Source organism: Nelumbo nucifera, chromosome 4, assembly GCF_055504915.1.
Source record: "Nelumbo nucifera cultivar China Antique chromosome 4, China Antique-T2T, whole genome shotgun sequence".
Taxonomy (NCBI): domain Eukaryota; kingdom Viridiplantae; phylum Streptophyta; class Magnoliopsida; order Proteales; family Nelumbonaceae; genus Nelumbo; species Nelumbo nucifera.
The window spans coordinates 13,269,931-13,282,420 of record NC_142652.1 but is presented as its reverse complement, the minus strand read 5'-3'; the positions used below and the strand labels follow the sequence as shown (position 1 = coordinate 13,282,420).

Below are 12,490 nucleotides of genomic sequence, written 5' to 3'. Positions count from 1 at the left end.
GCCGCAGTGAGCGGTATGGTGAACTAACCAATGCACGCTGATGGAAACTGAGGTTCCCCCCTAGAGACGTTCATTTCAGTGCTCTGTCCGGCGTAACCTGGAAGATGCCATTGATTTCAGATGAGTTGTTGATTGTGGATAAGGCTTTTTGTAGCGATTCCCACAGACGACGCCAATTGATGTTGTGCGATTTGACTACTCCTTGCTGGAGGATGATCTAGCTTCCAGTCGGACGACGAGCTAGGTAAATCTACAAAATAAGACTAGAGAACCCGGGGTGGCTAGCCCGGCGAGGTCGCTCCGATGCTTAAATTAGTAAAATGTTGCGAGATGAAATAGGTTTGAGAATGTAGAGAGCTAGAGAGCTGAGAAATCACGCGTACCTCATGCCATCGGGGTTGGAGCCTTTATATAGTTGAGTACTCGTGGGGCACACGAAAGAGTTCCGGGATATCCGAGATGTGGAGATGGAGTTCGCTCCGCTCCCGAAGGAACAATATACAGGTAAGGCTTATCTCGTTCCTCCTTCGATTCCGACGGAGTGAGGATAAGTGCTTATCGTGATCCCGGAAAGGTCGGGGTCTGTTAACTTATCGTGATCTCGAGGGATTCAGGAGTCGTTGGAGAGACCTCTGGAGTTGGTTATGTGGGAGTCAGTTACGTGTCGATTCGAGTTATTGGTTCCGAACTAGTACTTCGGCCTTTTAGTTCCAAACTGGCTTAAATACCGAGGTGCCTCGATGCCAAGGTGAAACCTACATCGAAGTGGCTTTGCTCCGAGATGATCCTTTAAGTCGTGGCCTTTATGCTGAGGTGATTGAATACACGAACTCTATTATTGCGAACTGGACTTATCAGGCTGTATTATCATCTCTTTATCAGGTCGTATCCACATGTCCCTTTTTATTAGGTTGGACCAAATCACCCTTCCTCACAAATAAATAAAGCTATTTTACATGAGACGAGAGAATAATTTTTACGCTCAAAGTAAAAGTAAAAGTGGAAATAAGCAATAGTTTTCACGCACTCACTTCTCAATTGCATATTTGCACTCATGCATTTGTACTGGTGCGGATGAATGATGAGTACGGCACGGCAGTCGGCAGAGTGCAAATTAGCACATGGAAATGGGTCCCTGGAACTCATCAGATTTGGTAAGTTAAGATAAGGAATGTATTAGCAACAGGGAACACGTGGACGCTTTAGTGCCATAAGCCCATAACTTGGAATAGATTGTGTATAAAATGTGAAGCTCTATCTAGTTTATGCATCTCCACAGTTCCACAGTTCCACTGCAATTCAATGCAGATGTATTCGTAACAGGACACCTGGAGATGAGGCCCATAACCGCTTAGCTGGCTACATATCCTAGATGTTTGACAGTTTAAGCCCCCATCGCCCCATCGTCCTATCTCTGTTACCAAATAAAACCGGGGGCTAGTGGGCTATATACCATATCGCAGCTTAAAATATTTTCAACTTTTAGCCTACAAATCTTAACCAGTAAGTAACCCATTGTGGAGTGATTGGTTCACTTTTGAGTTTATGTTGGGTCTAGGTCCCACACACCATAACCGATGCTCATCCCCAATCAGCAGATATCAAATTTTGGGGCACCATTTACACTTACAGGGCTTTACTTTAATACTTTCTTTTTTCTTTTTTTTTTCTTGTGTGTCTTAGAGAAAGATAACAACATAAGTGATAAAGCTTTTGCAGAGATTAGAGCAATAATTATTAATTTAAGCAATTAATTAATTAAAATTTATTTTTAATTAAGACAAAGGGAGATGAAGTAGCTTGCTTTTTTGGGGGTCAAATAATTAATAATTTAGTGATGGCGAAAAGCAAGTGGAATATTTGGCTTTACCAAACAAAGCCCTCGTGCATCATGGGAACTCGATCATTCCAAAACCTAAATCCAAAATCTACCGCCGTCATTCAATGTTTCAAATATATAGATATGGAAGATTATTTTAATCAAGTTTACAATAGTAAACAATAAAAAGCCCACATATCCTCTATAATATTTCAAATTTGACATTCTCTGTGTAAAAAAAAAAAATAAATGCTCATTGACCGTATCTCAGTCGTTTATACTCGTTATGTGGACACCAAAGCAACTGGGCCCATCCGATAACCTTGGCCATGTTAGTAGTTTTAAGTCAGCACCGAACAGATAATCAAAGCTGTCTCACACAAACCCTGGACAGATAAAACTACAAGACACCCTGGACATGAACACTTGATAAATATTTTGGCACGTGTTTACAACTTCGTGCCTACCTCATCCAAACCGATCATGAAGATCCTGATCTCGGCCTCTTCAAGGAAGCGATGTGCGAGACATGGAGTGTAATCCAGCCGGTTATGACACGTGGCTATTTAAGGCATTTCCCCTCAAGGTTTTTCATCTTTAAGATCTCTCACAACTTCTTGCCCTCTTGCTCTCATATTTCACCCCGGCCCGGATCAACTTGTTCTCAACAATTCAGGCCAATCAATATTGCCACTCTTTATTTATTTGACCATCGGAATGTCTTCCCCAGGGACCACATCTTCATGCCTCTGACTATAACTTTGGTTGCAAATCTGTTCGATGCACTACCTCGTTTTTCCACCTTGGCTCATTCAAGTTGATAGGATCATTTGTTATCTGTCCACCTTGGCTCTAATTCAAACCGAACATCACTTATAAGTTACGTGATATATAAGTTGAGCATGTGCCCCATCTCAACCTAAACCTAACTTTAGCATTATAGGGTCAAGTTAGTGTAGTACCAATGTTTTTTTTTTTTGTTAAATTGCAAATTAATTCCTTATATTTTAGGGATAGTTTCACTTTAGTACCCATGTCATTATAGTAGCTGAACTTCCAAAAATTGCTAGTTTAGTCCAACACTGTCTGTACAGTGACACAGACACAACATGTAACTGCCATATTATGTTTACATCAAGAAACCATATTATTTGGTTGAAAAAGCTACAATAAGTTGTGTTAAAAAGAGGCCACTTTGCTAGTTTTATAACCAGTAATGACATACAAATAGTAATATAAAACACTGATTATCTTCATCAACCGGATGAAACACAAATATAATCACGAATCGAACACTTCCCAAGTGCTTTTTGATGAGGAAAAATAATAAAAACTGTTACCAAAGTCTAGCACATGTAAAAAACCCTCACACAAAAGAGGGCTTTTTCTTCAAAAAAATAAAATAAAATTTAATTTAAAATAGAAAATTAGCTAATATCATCTCATAACAAATGAAATCCTATTATAAGTTACATACTCACATAAGAAACCCAACGTGATTCATTATAGTCTTATCTCACAGTAGATATGGAAATTTGAGACCGAATCAGCCCCCCACAACATCTCACAGTACATCATCGCTGTGTATTGAGAATATTTCCTAATGATGATATCATCATTCTTAATATTATCATGGGGAGATATTTGCAATACACAGCGGAAATGTGCTGTGAAACATTGTGGGGGGGCTGATTTGAACTCTAGAAATTTATAATTTGTCCAGCCCACATATTTACCAAAATTTCCACCTATTATACAATACCCTATTCTTTTATTTGAAGGTCATTTATTAAAATACCCCCTATAATTTCATAGACTTACTTAACCCTATTCATAGTTTACCTTTCACTAAGAAGTTATTGTAAATAGTGACATGATCATCTAACTAAGTGGAAATCTTATGATTGTTTATTTCAATAGTATCTTTACAATTTCTCTGTATAGAAAACAAAATTAACTAAATAAAGCTTGTGTCTTATCAGGGGAAAAATTGATATCTTCATTTTCATTAAATTTGCTCAAATGTATATAAGGGGGTATTTTAATAAAACACAACGGATAGGTGGTTTTGTAAATCCATGAAGCTATATGTTGGTGTTTTAATAAATCACCCTTTATTTCAATACCTTTCTCACTTATTGATCGCAACTGTAAAAACAGATAAAAATTTATGAGGCGGAGAATCAATAAAAATTCTTATATGATTATTTTCCATCATAATAAAATTCTCACCGTAATTACTTAATTTCTGTTCACACGAGGTTTTTTTTTTTTCAAGGCGTTAATAGGAGAAAATTTGTAATAGGAACAGAAAGGAATGGATTATGACGTAAGTGTCCTTTTTTTGTTATTTAAAAAAAGTGTTTTTTTTTGTATAAAAGCTAATCAATCCATTAAAAAAAAGGGGTAATAGCATATAAGGGCAAATTTTGGGGTTTAATATCAATAAAAGTAATATATTTAAAAAAATTTTCAAAAATAGGTTAATTTTTTAAAAATAATATCAATAAAGGGCAAAAATACTATTCATCTTCTTCTTTCCATTTGTTCACCAGAGTCATCGTCCGATGTTGCCCGCCGCCTCCAACAATGTTGCCGGAGGTGGCCGAAGGCAGAGGGCGGCTCTGGTGAACAAATGGCAAGAAGAAGAAGATGAACAATGTTTTTGCCCTTTATTGATATTATTTTTAAAAAGTTAACATATTTTTGAAATTTTTTTAAATATATTACTTTTATTGGTATTAAACCCCAAAAGTTTCCCTTATATGCTAGAAACCCATAACGGAGAAGTACAACTGCATTGCAGAATTCTGAAATTATAGTCCCCCTTATAAATTAGGGAGAATGACCGATACCCCAGTGTCAGAATTTGTAGGTTCAATGTACGGTCGGGGTAGGTGCCAGCTCGGAATTGATTCCAATTTACGGGCGGGCGTGGGTGCATAGAGTGTGGGTGTCGGTCCATTTGAATGTTTATAGCCCTACAATGTAAATCAGAAATCTGCATTGGGCAAATCTGTGCTTTTTCATATAAATTACATCTTCTTTGTGAATTTAGCATTAATCCACGGTTAGGATTCACCCCATCTGTATGGTAGAGCTAAGAATTTTGAGGTGGGCTGAACAGGTTCATGAAGAATCATGGTTTTCCAAACCGGATCAGACCAGATGGTTGGACCAGAAAAACCTGACCAATTCCGTTTTTCGCCAAAACCGGATTTTGGCCAAAAAATGTTGATTTGGTTAGCAAACTATTGACCCGGGTGGTTGAACCATTCGAACCATTTAACAGTTTTGACCGTTTTTTATTTTTGTCAAAACGGTCCGACCATTCAGTTCGAACGGTTGGACCGAAAAAATCGGGAACTAGTTAGGTGACCAGCTCCGTAATTTTGGCCAAAAAATGTTGATTTGGTCAGCAAATCACTAATTCAGGCGATTGAACTGTTCAAACCATTTTGACCATTTTTTATTTTTTTTTTAATTTTTATTGTTAGAACAGATAGACCGTTCGACCCGGGAATCGAACCCTTGATCGATTCGTTATTTAGGTCAGTTTTAAAAACTTAGAGAATGACTCTTCAGCCCACCTCAGAATTTTTAATCCACCGTACAAGTGAAATAAATCCTAACCGTGGATTAATGTCAAATACACGAATAGGATGCGGTTTATAGGAGTTCCAGAGTATGGGGCGGTAAGATATAGTAGTAGACTATAGGGGCTGTAATTTCAGAATTCTGCAGCGACTACTTCTGTGAGAAAATAATCAATCGACGTTGGTAAAATGCACAGATTCCAATAGGATAGATATAAGTATGATCCTTCCCCGTTGCAGACATCACTCAGTCCAACAGCTATCCTATATAATCAAGCCTATTTCCATATACTTTCCCACGTAGCAAGGGCCCAAGAAGGTCAAACTCGGCGTCCGGAAACGGTCAAGGTTTGAAATAATCAATGTCATGTTTGGTTATTTTGAGCCTTGTACGAGGGTATCATCGGTAGTCGGAAGAGAAATAAGGAATTAGAGAAGGCAGTTCCGTAAATAATTAACGAATCTCAGGTAAACAAATAAGTCGTTAAGATTGCTGGCTTGTGGCTTCTGAACGTAATCTCGTTTCTGTTGAAAGTTGCAGTAATACGGGAAATTAACAAACACCCCTGCCTCTTCTCCTGCTAACTTTTATCACTGCACCCTGCAGGCAGTCGCAGGCTCGCGGAACACCCGGAAGACTTTGATCTACGGTAACTTCAGCCTCATCTGTGCAGGATTATCAGAGAGATAACATCCGTCTTCTAGATTCTTTTTGCATTTTCGGCGCTGCAATTCATTTGACTTCATCTAATCGATATGTTTGTTTGTATGTTCGATCTGTCATCGAAACAATGAAAAAAGTTGAGATTTTTACTCAATTTTTTGGAATAACTTCGAAAAGAGTCACTCGAACTTCCATCCAATAAACTTCAAAGAGAGACAATAGATTGGAAGATTAATCGCATAGATGAAGAGTGGGAAGCACAAGTGGTTCCCTTTCCGCCGGTCTTCTTCGGGTGCCTTGAAGTCCGAAGCGAAGCAATCCCCGAAGGAATTTGTGTGTCCAATTTCTAGGTCTTTAATGGCGGATCCTGTAATTGTTGCTTCCGGTCAGACATTCGAGCGAAACTGCGTTCATGCTTGTAAGAAATTGGGTTTTACACCGATCCTCTTAGACGGTTCCAAGCCCGATTTCTCTACGGTAATTCCCAACATCGCCTTCAAATCGACTATTCTCAACTGGTGCGATAATTCTGGCGTCGAACGACCAAAATCCATGGAATATGCCTCCGCAGAGAAACTTGTTCGTGCATTAATGATGCCCCAGGAAGAAAAATCACAGGGCGAGCACGATAAGAAAGAGGAGGAAGATGAAAAGGATGCCAAGCTAGGAACTTCTGAAAAGGAGCTGCTGGAAGGGGTTGCAGAGAAACCTCCCGTTAAGTTTAGTCACGCGGAGACCGAAGTAAATCGACGGCCGACTCACTTCTATACTAGCTCGGAGGAATCGGTGACGATTACGATTCCCAGTACGCCTCTACCTCTTTCCACTCGACCCTCTTGTTACTCTTCTTCGTCCTCGTCTGAAATTACCGCAGATGACGAAAATCTAAATCCCAACTCGTCTGACGACGACGGGTTCGTTTTTAAGTTCAAGAGCTCTCAGGTATTTGAGCAGGAGGAAGCCGTGATCTCTCTAAGGAAGGTAACGAGAACCCAAGAAGAAATTAGGGCTAGCCTATGCACGCCTCGATTGCTGTCAGCCCTGCGACCTCTCCTGGTATCACGATATTCTACTATTCAGATAAACGCGGTGGCAGCATTGGTGAATCTATCTTTAGAGAAGATCAACAAGGTGAAGATCGTAAGGTCAGGGGCTATACCACCATTGATCGATGTACTGAAAGGTGGATTCGCTGAGGCGCAGGAACACGCGGCCGGTGCCCTCTTCAGCCTGGCGCTTGACGATGACAATAAAACGGCGATAGGGGTGTTGGGGGCGTTGCCGCCGCTTCTGCACCTGCTCCGGTCCGAGAGCGAGCGGGCTCGGCACGACTCGGCGCTAGCTTTGTATCACCTCTCACTCGTTCAGAGCAACCGCACCAAACTCGTGAAAATGGGTTCAATCCCGACGCTTTTAACCATGGCGAGGGCGGGGGATTTGGCAAGCCGTGCATTGCTTATATTGTGCAATTTAGCGGCGTGCGAGGAGGGACGCACGGCGATGCTCGATGCCAATGCGGTTGAGTGTTTCGTGGGGATGCTGAGGGGTTACAAGTTCGAGTCGGAGGCGACTCGGGAGAACTGTGTTGCGGCGCTATACGCCCTGAGTCAAGGGAGTTTTAGGTTTAAAGGGTTAGCGAGGGAAGCGGGAGCGGTGCAGGTGTTGAGGGAGGTGGAAGAGAGAGGGAGTGAGAGAGCAAGGGAGAAGGCGAGAAGAATGTTACAGATGATGAAAGGGAGAGATGAACAAGAGGAGGTAGACTGGGAGGACGTGTTGGAGTCAGGAGCAATGAGTCGGGCGCGTTACCGATTTGGTGGTTATGGGAAGAACGAGTCGGGTTTGAATTCAACAACGTTTTGAACTTTTGATTGTTTGCCACTGTCTGTAATTACGGCAGCATTCTTATTTCCTTTTTCTTTTTTTGGTGCCTGAAAGACTGAAACTTTGAACCCTTTTTATTTGCCGAGTTTTGTTGGAACTTGGAAAGGATGTAAATACTAAATAGGGCAGGAGTTGAGAATTGAGATTATTTTCAGATTACCATTTTTTTCTCTTTCGGGGGACGGGCTTGGTATTCTACATTTTATTTGCAGAAAAAAGGGTGCGGAATCTAAAAATGGGCTCACAGTTCTTTATAGGATTCCATCGACTTTGAGACTTTTTGAGTGTTATTATCGTTTGTTTAGGCGTATAAATACAAATATACACAGCACAAATGCATATAAAATATAAGATTTTGCACTTTATGTATTTGCATTCTTCCCCATACTGAGCCTTAATAAGCATCTTCTTCTAGAACTGGAAGTGGAAAGTATGAATGCAACTATGGAAACAGAAGCAATTTCTCGAGTAAGATTAGAATATAAAATATGCTGGGCATCAGGTCCTTCTTATTCTTAATTGTATTTGGTTTGATAGAAAAGAAGAGATAAATGGAAAGATGAGGAAAAGTTGCTTTCATCCAAACATGGCCTTTTAAAGGTTACCAATTTACTTTGGATTGGAGAAGTTCTTTCATCCAAGATCAAAGAAGTCGAGCAAGAATTAATTAATTGCTATGGAACAATTTTTCCATTCAAATTAGAATTAAAAATTCATATAGTATTTTCTTTTTTTATTTAAATGAACAATGAGCCTACAAGATGGTATTTTTCCCTTTCTTTTATATTTTAAAACACAATTTTACATTCTTAAATCAAAAAATTTATTCAAACGGACATAATCACATAATTAAATTTAAGTTTAATATTAGGTCAGGCCAGACCGGGCTATTTTGACAAAACCTGAGCCCGGCTTGAATTTATTGCGGGCTGGGCTTTTTAGCCCGAATTTAAACCCGCAGGCCTATAAACATATTCAAGTCCGTTCGGGGGTCGGGCCGGGCCAGGCCGGCCCTTCGGGCCACCCGGCCCATGAACAGGTCTATTTGTAACTTGGGGATTAGGGGTGTCCTTATTTGCGAGATTTCTACGGGGATAAAAGTACTCTCACGTTAATATGGGTCATTGTGGGAGGGCTTCAGTCTTGATTGAACTGTGAGAAGCTATCTGTCATAAGTAGCTTCACTGGGAAGTTAACGAGGGCCTTTTGGCTTTTCAACTTTCAAGTACTAAATGAGGGGAAAACTTTGGCTGTCGACAGGCGACAGGAATATCAACCTCCATATGACACGTGGCAAATTTATTTTCAACTTAATGCATAACTAACGAAACCTAAATCCGTTATTATGAAATAAAAGACATTTTTTATTTTATAAAATCTTTTCCGCATGTTTTTTTTTCATTTCGCCCCAGTCATCTCTCCCATTTGCCCCTTTCTTCCTCATCTCTTCCCCAACTCCATCAGATCAGCCACCACCACCTTTGTCTAAATATATGACCACGAGAGTTTTTTTTATCTGCTAAAATAAAATTTTACAAATGACTAAATTATTTGCACCTATCGATGAAAATAAAAATCAGCTAATCGGATAGATTAACTAAAAGATCAAAGCCAAGATAGAAAAACACAAAATCTATAAAAGTTACCTATATCTCTTTGTTGCTAGTTGCTACAAACAGATTGCAAAAAGATCATTGAGCAAATGCACCTCTAAACGTAGAGAAGAATTCATCCAAAAAACGAAAAAAAAATGAAAGCATTTCAAAATTACAACAAGAGAACTTAAGTAAGAAGAAAAAAACAATCTCAGCCTGGATTTATGCAGAGGCACACCTAGAACCAGACATGTTTCACTCAACAATGTCTCCAACCATGTAAGAACTATTATGAAATTGGAGATATGCAATGACAAGACAAATTGTAATATGATGTAGAGAGAGAGAGAGAATGATTAAAAAAAGAGAGTTAGGAATGAAGAGTTCACAGTAAAAGAGAAAGATCTTCACAAGTTATTAGTCAACAATTTGAGTAGAGTTTTCTGTAGAAAGAACAATTGGGTTCAAGAAAGTGATACCATAGTTAATACTAGACCAGGCCAGATACAGAGCAACCTAGAGGGAACTACAAAATCGATCTGCAACTCCAACACCACCTCCGAAGTCTGCAACTCCGACTAATGTCCCACTAAAGAATTGAAGAAATGGTCATCAATCTCTTATGGCTAGAATGAGGTCAGGTGACAAAGACCGTGGAAAACTCCGATCGAAGGTAGTGGGCTAGTCTAATGTGAGAGAGAGAGAGAGGGAGAGAGAGTCAGAGAGAGAGGCAAAAGAACAACAGAGCGGGCAAGACTGTTTCACTCAGATATTTTAAAAAATCAGAGTTTTTTTTGGTAAAAAATATTAGAAAAAACTATTTTCATTTGTAATAGGAATTTTTTTAGCTCCGGTTAGATAACTTAGATTATAATGGTTTTAGACTGTTAGACACGCGCCATATGGAGGTTGATAGGCGGCCTGTAGGCTGTAGGCAGCCAAAATTTTCCCTAAATGAGAGGCAAAGATGTAACTCAAGACTAATGTTGAACGGACTTCGGATCTCCTGCCCATAATAACTCTGCCCACGCCTACTCACAAATCACAATACACTAATACACTACCTCTTGTGAATTGGTAACATCTCCCCCTGCATAATTCTATGAAGAGGATGAGATGTTCTCCATGTGTGACTGCGATAAATATAGGCAAGAAATCCGAACTCTGTTGAGAGCCATATGTGCTCACCCTTCTCCTTTAGACAACGAGCAAGGTTTGGCCGAACGCGATGGCTGTTCGGCTGCCTGTGGAACTAATGTTGATGTTCTACGCTAGCAAGTAACAATAAATTCATGGGCCCCACTGTGATAGGTGTGGGCCCCATGCACTGGTATTCTGCTGAGCTCAAACTAGCATTTCAGTTTAGCTAAATTCTTTTGGGCCCAATTCACTCCCAGACATGCTGGGCTGGAAGTATCCAATGAACCATTTTGCCTTTGGCCCATCCATGTCCATCCCTATCTGGTGTCCACAGCTTCGTCATGAGGTAGCATATGGTAATTTCCCCAATCCCTATCTGCCTCTTCATGGAGAAGTGTGGTAATAAAAGGAAGAATCAATCAAAAGAACAATCTCCCAACAAATCAAAGAGTAGCAAAAACCAAAACACGGCGGGGGACCTTACCCAAACATACCCTCGACCAACCCCAGAAGAATGCCGAGCTGTTACTGAAAGGCCTGTCTGAGAAGAGGGGTAAATTATGCATGGAGTACTTGAGAGACAAATCAGTTTGAAGAAATCTCAAGGCCGAGCTTAATTTGTAGTCTCAAAGGAATCGGACCCCAAACGATAAATTTTCTCTTGACTTCAGTTTCTTCCTCACGGGTTTGGCGAAACATTTTGCTCCATTTCAGAAAAATGGAAGGACTATTATCGTGCTTTGTGATGATTCAATCGTTGAAGGTAGAACTTTGTAGGATCTGTTTATGGAGTACTTACTGTTTTTTATAGTAGTAATCAGTTTAGATGCTTGCTTTAGAGTGTAATGCCATGGTCAAACTGCTTTCTTGCATTCACCTGGTTGAACTTTGGAGGCTTGGAGCCTGGTTGAAATCATCAAATTCCTTTTCAGACCCTGACTGAACCTTTTCCTCCCCCCTTCTTTTCCTAAGCTTCACATTGTCATTGGACCATTAGGCTCAGTTTGAACAAAGTAAAAATACAAATATGTAAAGTGTAAAACATTATATTTTGTATTATTTTGCATGTATTTCTATTTTATATATTTGTATTTTTACTCTTTCCAAACATAATTTTTTGTCAATGTTTGGATTGTGTATAGAGAAAATTAGATGATACTCGAAGAGCATTTGTGTCTTTTTCAAATGCCACGTAATGGCTAGTTAACAGCTAGTTAACGGTAAGTACTAGATTATTACATTTTGAAAGTTTAAATATTGAATTGTCGCATTTTAAAGTTTGGGGACCAAAGTGGCACTAGACCCAAAATACAAGGTACTAATGAAGAATTTTACTTTATCTATAATCCCAAAATACATTAAAGGGGATACCATCTCCTTTGTAATAGGGAAACATTAGAGGAACACCAACAAAGTTTATATTAACCAAACAAATTTTTAAAAGGGATTCCATCTCCTCTCTCTCTTCATATGAGGAATGACAAGTACCATACTACCATATATTACAGGGAACGAAGTATGAAATCGTATAAGAAAAATAGCAAACACACAAAAAGATTCAGGACAAGCATAGACTTACTTGATAATTGAAGACAAACGAACATGTTGAAAGCTTATTTAAACCTGAGAAAACATAAAGAAAACGAAGAAAAAAAAGAGTTTATATTAATTTATCTTCACATTCATTGTTCAACCCAAGGTTTTAAAAACTGACCCGAAAACGGAACCGTTCTAGCTACCAATTTTCGGGTCAGCGGTTTGACCGTCTAGGTCAAACTGTTCGGATGGTTTGCAT

General features: G+C 39.5%; 1 protein-coding gene across 1 annotated transcript; it reads left to right on the top strand.

Annotated features, from left to right (window-relative positions):
* The first annotated feature begins 5,900 nt into the window (after nucleotides 1–5,900).
* Nucleotides 5,901–8,122, top strand: LOC104607960 (U-box domain-containing protein 40). The gene has a single exon (XM_010273758.3). It carries the CDS (start codon nucleotides 6,323–6,325, stop codon nucleotides 7,937–7,939), a length of 1,617 nt encoding a protein of 538 aa, XP_010272060.1. The 5' UTR covers nucleotides 5,901–6,322; the 3' UTR covers nucleotides 7,940–8,122.
* The last annotated feature ends 4,368 nt before the right edge of the window (nucleotides 8,123–12,490 follow it).

What these genes read in the sequence shown, in the direction of transcription:
- LOC104607960 (XM_010273758.3), top strand. Translation starts at nt 6,323, where the DNA reads ATGAAGAGTGGGAAGCACAAGTGGTTCCCTTTCCGCCGGTCTTCTTCG.